Genomic DNA, 16425 nt, shown 5'->3' with positions numbered 1-16425 from the left:
CCCCTCTTGCACACAGACGCACGCTAGTTAGCAAGGGCCGTGCCAGCAACCAAGGGTGCCTGCTCCTGTCCCTGCTGCTCGGGGCCGTGGACACGGTTCCAGGGCTCACAGTGGCCTTTTCGTACCTCCCTTCGGCCTCCCCTTTGGGCATTTGTCGCTGCTAACACCGTGGGGTCACGGAATTGAGGTTTCCTGAGTGGAATGAGTGAAGAGTTACTTTCAGTGCTGCGTGCTTTTCCTCTGTTATCATCTTTAAGAGCAGCACATCGTTTCAGAAAGTTGATTGACATTTTTGGTTTCTAAAAAACTTCTGTTTGGGGGACCAGGAAGAACTTGCCTTCGTATTCGAGATGCTGCAGCAGTTCGAGGACGCCCTGGTACAGTACGACGAGCTGGACGCCCTGTTCTCTCAGTACGTCGTCAACTTCGGCGCGGGGGGTGAGTAGCTGCTGGACGCAGGTCCTCTTCCAGAAGCAAATCCGCTCTTACGTGGTCTGGAAGCTGCCGTGATTTATTTGGCTAAGGATTACATCACTTTCAGTATTTTGTGCAAGGGCTACAGGACATATCCTCAAATAGGAAACGAGGTGAGAACTCAGAACCAGTCGCTTTCACCATTAGAGGCGTTTTAAGCAGGAAGAGCATTTGCGAAGAAGGTGTTGTTCAGGTTCAAAGAATCTTTTCTACTACATGCAGCTGGCTAGTTACACGTCCGCCTCTGGGCCTCCTTGCTAGTAAGAGTCGGAGTCTTGTGCCTCCGTTGACGGGCTGTCTTTGGAACACGCGAGGCTCGCGGCAGAGTTCTAAACGGCACCGTTGTCGTGGGCGTTCATCTTCCTTTTAGAGCTTCACACTCTCAGACGTACAGACGTAGCACAGGGAAGCCCTGCGCAGAGAAAGAATTCACCGTAATCGTTCGCAGGGTGTTTTGGGTGCTGCCTGATTTGATGGACGTGGCGTCCTCTCCTGTAGACGTCTGTCCGTACCGACAGCCCATCGTGGCGTCGTTCCAGCTTAACGGGTCCGGGCTCAGGTGCTTTCAGTCGCAGCTGCATCGTGCTTCCCGGTGCGGATTCCTCAGGGTTCATCCGGCCATCCCTTGCTGCTGGACGTTCGGGGGTTTCCATTCTGACCGCCACCACAGTGTGGAAAGAGACGTCTTTGTGGGGCGATCTTTCTGCGAGGGCCCTGCTACGGCCTGTGAAGAAAGGAGTGATTTCAGGGAACCGTAGTGTCTGCTAGAAGACCCGTAGGAGGGTGAGGTGCGGGGACAGTCAGCTCGGGCTCCGTCTTTGTTTTAGAAATGATAGAAATGAGGACGAACGGCTCCGATTGGTTTTCTCTCCAGACCAGTTTCTAGGAAGTTCAGATTTGCATCTCTTACTTTGTGAAGGCACGAATGTAGACATAACCAGGGCAAAGTATTTACTCATTAAACTTGAAAAATGTGAGAAGGGGTGAGATTATATTTTGCATCTCCGTACTGTACATGTTTAGATGTCTTATATGTTTCTTACATCATATTTTGCATAATTTCTTTGTTCTCTCCCTTTTAACATCTGGGACAGATTAGAATCCAAAGGTAAGCTGGACCGACGTTTGGCAGCTGGATGCTAAGATGGTCTGTTTTTGTGTGTTCCTTTAACAGATGTTTAGTGAGAGTCCCGTATGACCAGGTGCTGTTCGGAATGTAGTAGGTAACAGAACCTTGTGTGAAGGGGACACAGGTGTAGAGAAAACACATCCGGTAGTTGTGATGAGCGTAGGGCTCAGAAGGCGTTGCGGGTGCAGGGCAGAGTCTGGTGGTAGGTGCCGGGCGATCTTAGCGTGGTCTGGGAGGCTCTCCGAGAAGGTGGCATTGACACAGACGCCTGAGTGAAATGGGAGAGGGAGCCAGGAGAATGCTGGGCAGAGGGCCCGACGGAGGGGCCTGTTGGCAGAGGTGTTGTGAGGGCTGGGGTGGGCACCCCCGACTGTGGCCTTGAGCGGCTCTGAGTAGACGTCCCAGTCAGTAAGCTGTTAGCAGCGGAGGTGTTCAGTAACACCACTGTGCCAATATCGAGTGGCTTCCTGGGGGCAGTGCAGCGCGGGGCGGTGTGACGGCTGTCTTTTGGAGCCAGAGAAATAGACTAAATTTTTGCTCTATGGCTTGAATGACTAGTTATCGTGGGCTCTTATGCTTACTTTAAGGCCGTGTTTGAGTCTGGGGCTGTAAGTTCGAACAGGGGTGCCTCGCTGGGGATTTTTGATGAGCAGGAATGTTCCCCTTCTGCTCCCGCTACTGCTTCTTCCTGTGCCTGCTGTCCTTTTCTCCAGGAGAGGGTTCAGGTCGCTGCAGGGCTGAGACAGAGATAGGTGTGAGGCTTCCGTAGGGAGGAAAAGGCTAGGGGCCAGATAGACCAGCACGCGCCCGGGAACGGACTGCGCCCGGGCACCCAGGCAGAAGCAGCTGGCACAGTGCGCTCCAGCCCAGGCCTGGCACCTTCTGCCGGAGCCCACTGAGCACGGAGCCCGAGGCCTCCCTGCCCTCCTAGCCCGGCAGTCTGCAGCTGCCCACCTGGTCACGACCCGCTGGGCATGGTACGGCGCCGCGCCTTGCGTCCCAGGTCACGTGGCTTTGCGCCCATCACCAGTTGCCGCGAGCTGGGTGGGAGTGCCCGTGGGAACCGGCCCGCAGGAGCCCTCACAGCCCCGAGCGGGAATGGCGGGAAGGTGAGGTCATCTGTAGTCCGTGCGTTTCATGCCCTGTGCTTGTCTAGACGGCGCCAACTGGCTGACTTTCTTCTGCGAGCCGGTGAGGAGCTGGAACGGGCTGATCCTCCGGAAGCCCATCGACATGGAGAAGCGCGCGCTGATCCAGAGGCAGGAGGCCACGCTGCTGGACCTGCGCAGCTACCTGTTCTCTCGCCAGTGCACCCTGCTGCTCTTCCTGCAGAGGCCGTGGGAGGTGGCCCAGCGCGCCCTGGAGCTGCTGCACAGCTGCGTGCAGGAGCTCAAGCTCTTGGAGGTGAGTCTCCCCCGCTGGCCCGCCTCTCCCCTGTTCAGAGGCAGACTCGGGCCTCGGGCCGGGCGCGGAGCTGCTCGCGCCGCAGGAAGGGGCTCTTCTCTGAGTCCCGTGGGTCGCAGAGTTACTCTCTCCGCTGATTGATCACGCGAGTGTCATTTCTGCTCTCAGCGTCGGGGAGTCCACACTGGCCCAGGGCTGGACTCTTAGGTCAGGTTCTTCGCGGAAGTTTTGGGGAGAACTTGGGCTTATCCTCCAGGAAGACGCTCCCCTGCCGCACATGCAGCCTGAGGCCCTGGAGGCGGACCTTCACCTGCTTTTGGAGCTGCCTTTTGGCTTTGCATGTGGACACATGGGTAACAGCTGGGCACGTGGGCATTACTACCATGGAGGTTTGGGAGGGTTCCCGATGGGCGCGTGTATGAATGAAACCCGTGAGTGAGGCCAGACTCTGTGACAGTGGCGGAGCGGGGTCCTTAGGGATCGGTCCCTGCCGGGGCTCCTGCGCTCACGGAGTCACATGATCTAACGAAGTACGGGAACGTCCATGATGGTCTGCTTTGGGCAGGGTGGGGGTCTCCCATTAATTGTTCGATGACCTCTCTGCCAGGGGTCTCGGGGTTCACAGACACCCCCACCTCACCCTACCCCATTCCCAGGTTCGGAGCGAGGGGAGCGGTCTGAGTCCATTTTTCCAAAGAGGGTGGCAAGCCTGGAAGCGGTGCGGTGACTCACCCAGCCACGTGACCGGTCCCAGGGTCGGGCTGCACCCTGGACGGGCTCACCTTCTCTCTGCCGTGCCGCTGCCGGCGCGCCCGAGGGGTGCGGGTTAGAAGGTCCGAGCACAGCCGTATTGTGTTTGCCGAACCCGGGTGGAGCCGTCTTCCCTGACTGGGTAACCTCCGTGCTGTGTGCCCTAGAGTGCTGAGGGACAGGCTCAGCGCTGAGTTCGGTAGAAATGTCGTTTTACCCAAACGAAGAGAAATTACTTCAGTTAATTTCCAAAGGAGAAATGCCTAGCCTAGCTGAGCTGCAAACTTACGAGTGTAGGAATTTGTGTCCAACTATTTGTCTGGCCAGGATACCTAAAGAAGCAAATGAGGGAAGGATTCTGCACCTCGGAAGGGTGCTCTGTGGCTCTGTCATAGACCTGGACAGTCTGCTTCGGTCACTCCCATCCAGCCGTGCAGAGCCAGGGCCGCAAGGGCAGGGCTGCCCGTGTCCATGGGCCTAGACATTTGCCTGGCATTTTGTCATCTTAGTGTGTGGGGCAGAAGTAGGGTGTGGGGGAGGTCCCAGGCGGGTCACCGGCAGCACCTTCAGACTAGGGTGGCCCCGGGTGGGTCCATTCGGAGGCACTGTCCTGCAGCCCGGGGCTTGGGTGGTGGCGCAGGGCCTGCCCCTTAGTGCTGGGCCCCCACCAGTCACAACCTGTTAGACTCAGAGTTAGACTTCATCTGGAATTCTTTCTCTTGCCCCAGGAAATTGGTCCCAGTGCAGCTGCCAGCTCGGGACAGGAGAGGAAGCCTTGCCCGGGTGACTGGTGTCGCCGCCTGGGACCCCTGACCCCGCAGGGAACCAGCTGGGCCCCTGCCACCCCCTCCTGCCACTCTGCCAAGCGTTCTGGAAGCTGGGGGGAGGGGCCTAGGGCGGCTGTGGTTGCGTTTCCTACAGCTCCCGGGACCTGCGAGGCCTCTGGGGACCTAGGGGAGGAGCGGGGAGGCCTTCTCTGATGCCTGCTCACAGGCGTCCTTGTCCTCATGGGGGTCTCTTGTCACTCTGGCACGACCAGACGGGGCAGGCGGGCTGCCTGGGGTCACGCGTGGTGTTCCACTCATTCGTGGCCGAGCAGCACACACGGAGGGCTCTCCTGCCTGCCTTGGCTTATCTCCTGAGCTGCCTGCCGCCTCTGGCCACAGAGGAGTGTGTGGACACGGGTCGTTGCTGCCCCCTCGGCTGGCCGGGGAAGCACGCCCGGAGCAGGTGGAGGGGCTCTTCCCGGGAAAGCCCCAGGTCGGCGTGTCGCCTGACGCGGCCCCATGTCCAGGCTGTCGGCCTCCGTGCAGACGCTCCCCGGGGCCTTGCCTGCGCTTCGCATTGTGGGGTGAACTTCACGCCCGGGGCAGTAGTCTCTCCCCGGGTGCTTTTCCGAGGGCAGTGGTCACGGTCCCCTGGACCGTTTCCTCCCACGGAGTCACGTGGTGGTACCGTGCACCTTTCCGGTTTGCTGTGTCCGCCCGAGATGTGTGGAGCAGAGCGGCGTTCAGGTGAGGACACACTTACCCGGTGTTTGCTCTCTCTGGCTCCATCCTGACGACCAGCTTCTTGTTCCCTGGTCTCCTCGTGCTACCCGCGGCGGGGGGGGGGTGCCCTGTGAGTGTGCCGTCCTCGGCGTCCCTGCCACGTGAGTGCCGTGGACAGCAGCTGGGCCCCGGGCATGCGCCGGGCCTGGTGAGCTTCCCGGGGCACGAGCCGCCGACCTGCTCTGTGACCCGACTCCGCCCGTCCCACGGCTGAGCCTGCACAGTCCTCGCCGAACGCTCACTCTCGCATGGGGTCGGCACCAGCGTCAGTGCTGTCCCCTCGCGGCCCTTTGCTGGGAGCTGCTTCCTGGCCCCTCTGCTGTCCCAGCAGTGGGACTCATCTGGTCGTCAGGTGTCCTTGTCGGGACAGGTTTTAGGAAGACAGTCTAGCACGGAGGGTGGGCTCTGGGGACAGACGGTCTGCGCTGAGACCCCTCCCTCCCCCGCCCCCCCGCCAGGGCCCGTGACTCGTTCACTTGCCCCTTCGAGCCCCCCTTTCCATCCGTGAGATGGAGGCAGACCGTGGCTGCCGTGTGGGTGCGGAGCGTGTCCGGGGAGCCGATGCGCACGCTGCTTCCTGCACGTCACCCCTCCTGCCAGTCAGGTCCCCGCGTGGCCTTCCCTGTTGACGTCTTCTCGGCTCTTTCCGAGGACAGGGAGTCTGTGCGCTCGCCTGTGTCAGCGTTGTCGTCAGACCGCAGAGGTGGCGTGGGACGTCGGGCGCAAAACCCTTCTCTCCACTCTCATCTCAGGTTCCTCTGGGGACGGCTTCGGGGGGGGGGGCGCTGTTTGATCTTCAGGGGGCAGTTACCGGGAAAAGTGTATTCTTAGAGTTCCTTTTAATTCAGAATACCCCAGACTATTTACATTTTTTACACATTTAGCTTTATTCGAAAAAACGGACGCATTTTGTGGTGACGGGGCAGCTTTTCGGTGGCTGTTTTTCACAGTTATATCGGAGGTGTGGCGCTGTGGCTTCTGACGCAGGCCTGAGGGGGCTTGGCGTGGTGCCATCACAGGCGGGGGACAGCTGTGTGGACGGGGGGCTGGGGGCAGCTCGCAGCAGGGCCGGGTGTACTTCTCATTGGGTTCAGCTTCCTCGGTTGACCCTTCAAGCCCAAAGCCTTTCGTGCACTTCTAAATGTGACGTTGCTTTAGCAGAAGAGGCTGGGTACGCTTGCTCTTGTGGCTTGTAAAACGCGCTGGTAGCCTGGTTGACTTGTTCATTGGTTTCAAGTCTCTTCTTTGAGAGGGGGCCACGTGGTGGTGGGGGCCACGGGAGCATGCGCCACCTCTGTAGTGGGACCCGGAGTCCCGGCCAGGTGTGCCAGGGAAGAGCCTCGGGCCAGCTGCCCCGATTCTGGAAACTGTACCTGCCACGTGCCGCTGTTAGGGATCAGGACTGACACCCACGGAGCGTCGCAGCTGTGTGAGCTCACGTAAGCTTAGAGTATTTCTTTTTTCTACAACTTTAAAAAAGAAAAAAAAGCCCTCCCTTTCCCAAACATTGAGTATGTTGTCTATGAATGTAAAGGTAGAATGCTGCTGCTTCCATGGGAGGTGTGCAGTGGCCGGGGCTCGCGGTCCGCAGAGGGCGTGCGTTCGTCCAGTCAGTCCCGTTTGCAGCATCTGGGTTCCTTCCGCTCCAGTGCGGGTTCTCCCCCGTCCGTCGGCACATGCTGTGTTCATACACGTGGAGTTGCTCAAGGACACACGCGTTTTTAAAGCTTTTAGTATACACGTTGTCGCATTGCCTTCCAGAAAGGTCTTCCCATTTTTCATTTACACCAGAAGTGCCTGTTTTCCTGTATCTTTGGTCAGAAAAAAAGTAATAATGCACATATAGTTTAATGTTTACCAAATTGTAAGTGAGAACGTAAGGAAGATATTTTCTAGAAGGCCATTCTTTATTTGTTACGATGACTTTCCAAATGATATTTTAAAACATGCATCTCTGTCCGTACTGATTTGTCTCTTGTTGGCTTCGGTTCCCAGACGGGGTAGGCCAAGAAGGAGCAGAGTCCCAGAAGAGCCACCTGCTCCAGAGACTGGCCAGAGCCAGGCACAAGAGGCCATCATGGCCAGTCCACTAGTTTCTGATCAGGGGCTGCATGTGGTAGAAGCTCCTAGATTTACCTGGATGAGACAGGAAAGGGGTGCCTTCCTGGCTGGCCACTCGGATCTGTGTTCTGAGGCTCAGGCAGCAGAGGACAGAAGCCGAGGCGTCGCTGAGGAGTGTGGCTCGGGGTCCCTGAGTGCTTGCTGTGTTCCAGAAGCTCTGCGGGGGTCGTTGCGTGACCCGGAGCCGCGAGGACCTGATGTGGAACAGCAGCAGGGATGGACAGGAGGACAGGTCAGTGCCGGAGCTGTTGCTGAGGAAGAACCGGTGAGGGTCGGTGGCTCTGAGGACAGAAGAAGGACTGGCAAGTGTCGTTCAGGGGCCGGTCGGTGGCCTGCAGGGCACTGGGGTAAACATGGGCTGGGGGCACGGCACGCGGACGGGGAAGAAGCAGGTCACTCCTGACACGGGAAAGCCGCAGTCCAGTGCACTGAGCCAGCTGTGGATACTGGGGTCGGGGCAGTGTCGCCAGGGCGTCCAAGAAGAATGTTCGGCTACAGGAGCATCGGGGACGCAGAGGTCCCTCCCAGCGCGGGAGGTTCAGCTCGGCTCAGCGGTCATTTTCGTGGCACCTCCTGTGCGCTGGGAAAGGTTTCCAGAAGCGGCCTTGGAGGGGCGGAGTTCCAGGCTTCCGTGCGGCAGCTCTTCCCGGGGCACCCGGGTTGTGCCAAGCAAGTTTTCATTCCCGGCGCTCGTTTCCAGCAGAGAGCGAGAGACCCCAACCCCCGTCCCGGGGGCCTCACGTTTACTGCAGTGAGCAGGCCGCGCGAGAACTCGCCAGGTAGCCGTGGCTTGTGGTGGCGAATGCGAGAGCGTGTTGAGGGCAGAGGCAGTTCCGCGAAGGCACTGAGAGGGCGCTCAGCTGGCCCTCGGGGTGAGGCAGGGCTTGCCCGCCAGGCTGCAGAGCTCTCTGAGCCTGGAATTTGAAGAGACCTGGAAGTGTCTGTGTGGTGCCCCGAGGCCTGGGCTGTTCCATGGTCTGGAAACGTGTGGGACCTGGTGGGGCAGAGGGCGGGCGGAGATGGGAGCAGTGCCAGGGGCCGAGGTCCTCATCCACCCGGGAGGACCCTGTTGAGAACTGGGGCAGTTGGGGAACATTTTAACTGAGTGAATTCGAGAACAGTCTACTCAGCGAGTCTTCTGGATGTCTATATGTAAAAGTCAACCTCGATCTCATACCAGACACAATTCCAGGAGGGGTTTTGAACCAAACATGAAAGATAAGAAAAAGAAGCTTCTAGAAGAGGATATGGGAGACTGTCTCCCTGATCTGGAAGTTAGCAGATGTTTCTGACACAGGACTAAAAGGCACTGACCGTAAAGGAAGCTAGAGACGGGCTAGACTGCGCTGGCATCAGACCTTGTCTTCGTGGGCAGGTGGCACTGCGTGAGCGAGGACCCAGCCGGGACGGGCACCGGCGGGATGCGCAGGCGGAGGGGCGCCTCCCAGAATGTGTGAAGAGCTCCTGCCAAACAACGAAAGGACGCTGACAGATCAGTAGAAGAATCGGCAGAAGCCGCTATCCCGATGGCCAGAAGGCACGTGGAAGGGCGCCGAATGCCCTTCATCCTGGCGAGGTCCAGACTGGGTCTGTGGGCAAGGTCGGCACACGTCCCGGGACATCCGCAGTGGCAGGCCCGGCTGGCCTCAGCGAGCAGGTGGGAAAGGAGCCCACGCATGGCTGAGGGGGGGAGCAGGTGCTTGCTCCGAGCCCCATGGACACGTGCCCGTGACCCCGCTGTCCCGTCTGGGCATACGCAGCCGCGCTATGCGTGCGCCAAGAGATGAACACAGACGTGCTCGTGGCCGTGTTATTAATTGCTGGCCACGAAATCACCTGAACGTCCATCGCATGCGTGGGTGCGATCTCGTGATCCGTTTGGACAGCAGACTGGCAGACAGCCGTGGAAATGACGGACGTGTAGGGGGCCGGTGTCGCGGACATGAGAGCGAGAGAAGTCAGACGCACAAGAATGCACACGTTTGCAATGGTTCACAGCGTTCACAGCGTTCACAGCTGTCTGTTGTGGGGCGTCTGGCCAGGGATGGGGTTATGAAGGGGGTGGCGACTGCCAGAGCTGGATGTTGGGCGGGGGGCGGGGGCAGGAGGTGGGGGGAAGGGGCCCCTGTACCTGTGGGTCTCCAGTGGGGGTGGGTATGGGGGGCTTCCTCATACCTCATGATGCTGTGTTTCTCGGTGTTCAGTCTTGCAAAAATACGAAGCTTTAACAAAAGAAAGAATAAAAAGAAGGTCTTTAATTGTGGGCTTAGGAAATGGTAAAACAGCTCTTGGGGTGACCGATAAGACAGACTCAGACAAACTGAAGAAGATACACTGGTATCTGCATTTTCCAAAGTTTGCTTTAGGGACGCCTGGGTGGCTCTTAACTCACTTGGGTGAGTTAAGTGTCTGCCTTCAGCTCAGGTCATGATCCCACGGTCCTCGATCGAGCCCCACATCGGGCTCCCTGCTCAGCGGGAAGCCTGCTTCTCCCTCTCCCACTCCCCCTGCTTGTGTTCCTTCTCTCGCTGTGTCTCTCTTTGTCAAATACATAAAATCTTTGAAAAAGAAGAGAAAGTTTGCTTTATACCGCTTCACCTTCACAAAAGACCTGCTTTCATACCCGTTCTCACAAACCAGAAGAAATCTGAAGCAGATTTCCCTCTAGTTTCCCTCCCTAGGCCGGTGTCTCTCAGCAGAAGCCTCGGTGGCGTGTGGTGGCCAGCGGGGGACGCTGCGGACAGGCCCAAGTGGCACTGGGGGGGCCAGAGCCTGGCCAGGGAGCTGTCAGCACCGGGGTGGCTGGGGGTCCCCCGGGGGACCGGAGCCAGCAGTCAGTGGGGTCCCTCCAGGCGCGAGGTGCCCCTCTGTCCTTGTCCCACAGCCCCTGCCCACCATATCCTTTCCCGTCTGCGCGGCTGCCTGTGGCATGGAAGTTGGTCTGTGGCGGTTGTGCGTTCTCGGCCCCTTGCACAGCTGCTGCTGCCCGCTGCAGCCGCTTTCCCTGCACCGTTTGCCGGGGCTCACCAAGGTGGCACCTGCGTTTTGCGGAAAGTGAAGTGTCTAGTCCACGGTCTTCCCCAGAGGAGGGCCTCCTGTCATGCCGTGGGCCTCTGCGGAGCCTGCGCGTGTCAGGATGTGCCCTCCGGACCTGCTCTCCGGACCTGCTCTCCGGTTCTCTCCTTCTCCCTGCTCTGGGACAGCGGCCCACACGTGCTCAGATCCCAGAAACCTGCCAGCCTGCACCGGGCCCCTCCGTGTCCGCTGCCCCACGGCCCCTCCCCGTGCTCCCCTGCAGCCCTTCCCAGTGCTCCCCTCTGTGGTCCCTCTCAGTGCCCCCCTCGGCCCCTCTCCGTGGCTGCTCCCTGCTCAGGCTGCGGGTCTTCCCTTTCTGTACTGGGATCATCTGAGTCTGAAGCCCCATGTGTAGCCTCGGTGCGTTTCCTATACTCTCGCCGGCCCAGGAGACGCTTCTGTCGAGCAGGCACCTGCGTTGAGTGTCTTGTGAGGTGATGGCCCCAGAATGGGCGGTACCCGGGAGCCAAGAGGGCCCGCCCTGCTGGGACTGGGGAGGGAGGGATGTGCCCTGTCCTCGTCCCCGGGCTGCGTCCTGCCCCGGAGCTCCTCTCTGCGACCCTGGCGTGTGGCCCATTGTCTGGGCCGGAGGGGCTTCTGATGGTGTAAATGGTTTCTAGGCCCATTTTTCTTCTGGAAGGATCTAAGTCGTCTATCTCATTTTGCAGAGCCGGGGCATTTTGGCTTTTGGGGAATGTAGACACTCAGGTTCCTTCCATTTGGTTGTGGGTCCTTGTGTTTGTGTGCTCAGTGCTCAGGGTGTGTCAGAGGAGCCTTTCGTCAGCACTGGGCAGCGTCCCTTGTCAGGTGACCTGATTCTGGAGTCCTAACTGGGGTACTGGTTGTAAGATCCCTCGTGGGATTCGTGCGGCCAGGAAAGCAGTCAGGCCCGCCAACATGAAGTGTCGTTGAGGCCGTCGACGGGGAGACACGTTCCTGTTTCAGAGATGCTTTACTGGGGGGAAAAGTGCATCTTCGAATCAGACGTGGACAGGAGGCGCTTTCTGTATTTGCGATAACACAGCGCTACTGTGTTACTGCTAGTTTTGTCCTGGGGGGCTCGGGTCCGGACGGTGGCCGGGAGGGGAGCGTCACGGACCTGGGGCTCCGGTCCGTATGGTGGCGGCGGCGGGGAAGGTAGCGTGATGGATTTCTCGGTCCGCCACCCCCTGTGCAGCAGCTGCCACCCTGTGTGACCGTTCTCTTCTTTATCGGTGTCCCTCTCTATGGTCCCCTGGGTTATCTTCAGGCAGATCTGAGACTTCATGTTTATTTTTTGAGGGTAATGGTTCAGAGTCTGTGTCTGACCAAAGGAACCCGTTTTTTAGACATAATCACACCTGAAAACTGAACGGATTAGATAATGCGCGTCACCTGATAGCAGTCTCGGGCTCAGGGCTCACGGGTTGAGTGGGGTCCTCCCTAAATGGGCCCAGTGCCGTCCCAAGGTGCCAGCTCCTGCCCTTCCTGACGTGTACCCTTCAGACCTAGAGTCAGAGGTGATGGTCAGCCCTTTGTGCAGCCGCCTTTTCTCAAGAAGCTTTTCAGACCCTCCTGCTGAAAGTCACGTCCCTCCCAAGGCTCTCATTATCATTGGGAACATAAAACCCAAAACCGTGATTGAACGTGGATCGCCCCTTTGCTCTCCGGAGGCGAACCGACGCGGTCATGACCACGTGCTCTGTTCGTTCCGTAGCTGCGCAGAGGCCGAGCTGGGCGGGGTCGGTGTTGGGAGGGGCTCGCCGGGGCGCGGGGCGGGGCGCGGGGCGGGGCGCGGGGCGGGGCGCGGGGCGGGGCGCGGGGCGGGGGTGTCTCCCTCCGGCCCTGTCTCCACGCCCGTGCGGGACCTTCCAGGTGTCCGTCCCGCCCGGCGCGCTGGACTGCTGGGTGTTCCTCAGCTGCCTGGAGGTGCTGCAGAGGATCGAAGGCTGCTGCGACCGGGCGCAGATCGACTCGAACGTCGCCCACACGGTGGGCCTGTGGAGCTACGCCACCGAAAAGGTGACCGCGCGGACGCAGGCGTGCGTGCTGTCTGGGCTGTGCCCTCGGGCGGGTGGCCGGAGGACGCTGTCTGGAGGAGTGTGGTTCGCTGAGTCGTCGCACGGGCAGTGCCAGTCACTTCTGGGTGGTCTCGTAGTCGGGAGGCCCAGGATGGCTCCCGGCCAGTGTCACTCTTCAGCGGACACCCAGCGCTTGCCCTGTTTGTGCCGAAGACGTTCTGCGCCAGGAATTGGGGCGGGAGCTGGAGGGGGATCAGAGAAGGGGGACGTGGGAAGCGTCATGTAGAAATGAAAGTGGCTTCTGCCTGAGTGACAGACGGTCACCCGGTGTGTGCAGCACACGGCCTGCCGGTGTCGGGTCGCGGGGTGCAGACTGGGCAGGGGGCCTCGAAAGCCTGGGACCGTGCAGGCAGGTGAGCTGTGTAAGCCAAGAACAGCAGCCCCCGGACGCTCGGAATTGCCGTGCGGGCCGCGTGAGGGTGAAATGGTCCCCGTGAGATGTGTTTCTGTGTGCAGGGGAGAATTACTCGGGTCGGAAGGCTAGGTTTCTTCTAGAATTTAGTTGGATTTTTACTTTTATGTTCAGATTCAAAAACTCTCTGCTGACTGCTGTTGCCAGTTACTTGAAATTGTGGGTTTATCTCCACAGCTAAAGTCCTTGGGCTACCTGTGTGGCCTTGTGTCAGAGGAAGGCCCTAACTCAGAGGACCTCAACAGGATTGTGGATCTTTTGGCAGGTTTGGGAGCTGAGCGACCCGAAACAGGTACGTTCTGATGTGTGTCTGTGCAGTGGGAGAGGCGAGGAATGGGAGAGTCGGTTGTATTGGGCTCGTTTAATTCAAGTTCTGACCATGAGCTCTCCCCCGCTTTGGGAAATTACACTCCTTGTTAGCTGACCCCATGAATATGTAAGATGTTATTTACCTTTGACTAACGTAAAGAAACGTTAGACATAGTTTAAGAAATTGGAAGGGTTTTAAAACTGCTGCTGGGTTTGTCACAGGCTTCCATAAGCCCGTCATGGCTTTCCGCGGCCTGTGTGCCGTCAAGGCGCACCCATGTCCCTCTGAATCCCAGGGGATCTAGTTCCGGAGCAGCGTGGTCAGACAAATCCTTTTACCCCATATGCGACTCATAGGTCAGAGAGCCCTGTGGAAGGAGCCCCGCCGATTCTCACAGGTGTAAGCCGGGCCGCAGGAGTGACACAGAGGCAGAGCCTCGCTGCGGCCCCGAGCACGGGGGGACGTGTGACGCTCACATTGCCGGGCTCCAGCCTGAGACACGTGTGATTGTTGCGGAAGTGATGGAATTAGGAACTCTAGTCTCCCTCGAGAATGAAATCCTACACGCAGGGTTGAGAGTCTGTCGTGGCTGTCCTCCTCGGGCAAGCACAGATGTAGTGGCGTGGGTCCAGGTGCGTGGCCGTTGGTGACTTCCCAGGCAGCAGCGAACCCCCGAGCTGTGGCATTAGAGGGTGAATGTGAACTCGTGACCTCACACAGAGGATGAATAGACTCTTCTTTTTGTTCAAGCCAACACAGCTCAGAGTCCTTACAAGAAACTCAAAGAAGCGTTGTCATCGGTCGAAGCTTTTGAAAAGCACTACTTAGTAAGTATTATGGACGGTGCCTGTCTGCCCGGCACAGTGCGGCCTCTTGAAGACTCCGCTGTGACGTGGCCTTGGGCTAGGGAACGGGATGGTATTGGGGACCACCTCCTACTGGCCTTTATGTTTCTCTGAGGTGCCCAAGGGACCCGCAGGTGACACTGGGATACTTGTTGTTCGTGAAACATTCGTTAGTATCCTGGTGCCATAAGTAGACCTAAGAGCATCTTTGGAGATTTATAATTTTATTCAAAGTGGCATTGCTCGTTCAGTAGAATAGAAATTATAAGGAATGATAATGAATGGGTTTCTATGTACCAAAAAAATGCATTAGACTCAAACCGAGGTGTTGTGCTTGATTTTTAAAGATTTTGATTCGGAGAGCCTGTGGGAAGCACAGCGGGGCAGGGGCTGGGTGGGCCGGCCGCACTCCTGACACACAGGGAGTCTGGGGGCCGTTGACAGAGCATTTTTGTCCCTGTTACCCAAAACGTGAGAAAAATCGTAAAAATGCTGCCCACATTTGGAAAGTACCTTGAGAAGTTAAATACTCTCGCCCACCGAGTTCGTGTTTCAGTTCTTACGACGCTTCGTAATTTATGTGCATGTGAACGACTTTGTATAAGTCACACGTTCCATAAAAACACGAACGCAGATGCGAGGTGAACAGTGATGTTGAGAACAAGGTCTTCTGCTTCAGCATCGGTGGGTCAGTGTCAGATCTGTCCGGCGGTGAAGTTCGGGCTGACGCGGGCGTCTCCTTTCCCGCAGGACCTGTCCCACGCCGCCATCGAGATGCACACCAGCGTCGGGAGGACCCGCTCCGCCAGGCTCGTCGGGAAGGACCTGGCCGAGTTTTACATGTAAGTGACCATGCACGCTGCTTGGAGTTTCAGACATGTCCCGTGTGCAGTACGAGAGGGTCTGTCGTGTGGGGTTACTATGAAGGTTCATCGATGTGTAGAATGAAGAGTGGAGGACCTGTCAGCCCGTCGGCGTCCGCTTTGTTTCTCCATTTCTCCTGAAAACCAGATGGAGAGATTGTCAGCTTGTTACCCTGTATATCTGTCACTGATTTTTGTGTTTCTTTTATTTAATTAAACTAACGTAACGTACTTTTTTTTTTTTAAAAGATTTTTATTTATTTATCTGACAGAGAAATCACAAGTAGGCAGAGAGGCAGGCAGAGAGAGAGAGGGAAGCAGGCTCCCTGCAGAGCAGAGCCCGATGTGGGACTTGATCCCAGGACACTGAGATCATGACCTGAGCCGGAGGCAGCAGCCTAACCCACTGAGCCACCCAGGCGCCCCGTAACGTACTTTTTTAAAAAGATACTATTTACTTATTTGACAGAGATCACAGGTAGACAGAGAGGCAGGCAGAGAGAGTGGGGGAAGCAGGCTCCCCGCTGAGCAGAGAGCCCGATGCAGGGCTCGATCCCAGGACCCAGAGATCATGACCTGAGCCGAAGGCAGAGGCTTAACCCCCTGAGCCACCCAGGCGCCCCCACTGTAACGAACTTCTATATGCAGGTGCTGTTAAAACATACATGATAGCTAATATTATAGTTTTATTTAATGGAAGGATTGGGAGGAAATGGGAGCTTTCATCCAGTGGCAGAGATTGGGATGCAGATCCTGAAGTAGTCTCTCCCGTAGCATTTTCTCTGGTTCGTGTCACCTGCCCCACGGGCAGATGGAGAGCCCGGAGGTCAGCGGTTACAGTCCCTGCGTGTGCTCTGCGCGCACGAGTGGGCTGCTCTGGGCCGAGGGGGCGATGGTGTGCACATGCTGCGAACGTCCCCAGGCTCGCCCCAGCTTTGGGGCTGGGTGCTGGAGAGAAGACTCAGAACTTAGCGTTTTTCTCACGGGTTTGATAAAATCAGCCTATCGAAGGGAAGAAAGCCTGGCTGGCAGTGTAATTGCCATTCAGAACCCTGGAAAGGAATAGAAATTCGAAGGGAAAAGATAAGTTTAAGTCTTCTCCAGTGTGTGCTTGAGATGCTATCTTGACATCTGTAATTAATTTTATTAGCGGAGACCAGAAGACGACTTGAACTGATACAAGCAGCTGCGGAGGGATTCGGGAGCATCTGTGTGAACTTGCTGGTTTCCAGACGTGGTTGGGGCAGCTGGCCAGTCACATGCCCGGGGATGGGCAGTCAGGGCTCGGACTGGCGCAGCGGAGTGTCCATGTGGGGCAGCGGAGGCGTGTTCAGTCCGTGGGGCAGAGGGCCGCGTCCGCTGCTGCTGGGAGCTGAGCCCGTGTGGACGCCCGTGCGTTCTGAGCCCGGGAGCCCCGGGGGATGGCACTGGC

General features: G+C 57.9%; 1 protein-coding gene across 2 annotated transcripts in view; it reads left to right on the top strand.

The window, feature by feature from the left end:
- TRAPPC10 (trafficking protein particle complex subunit 10) overlaps positions 1–16425 on the top strand; it is a 78938-nt gene that overhangs the window by 39593 nt on the left and 22920 nt on the right. For both annotated transcript variants that reach the window (XM_044250789.1, XM_044250788.1), the window contains exons 6-11: positions 327–438; positions 2760–3007; positions 12358–12504; positions 13153–13267; positions 14036–14112; positions 14881–14972. In XM_044250789.1, coding sequence (XP_044106724.1) covers positions 327–438; positions 2760–3007; positions 12358–12504; positions 13153–13267; positions 14036–14112; positions 14881–14972 — 791 coding nt within the window. The remainder of the gene's footprint in view (positions 1–326; positions 439–2759; positions 3008–12357; positions 12505–13152; positions 13268–14035; positions 14113–14880; positions 14973–16425) is intronic.

This window comes from Neovison vison, chromosome 6, assembly GCF_020171115.1.
Source record: "Neovison vison isolate M4711 chromosome 6, ASM_NN_V1, whole genome shotgun sequence".
Lineage (NCBI taxonomy): Eukaryota > Metazoa > Chordata > Mammalia > Carnivora > Mustelidae > Neogale > Neogale vison.
The sequence above is the reverse complement of the archived record's forward strand: the minus strand, read 5'-3'. Positions and strand labels throughout refer to the sequence as shown.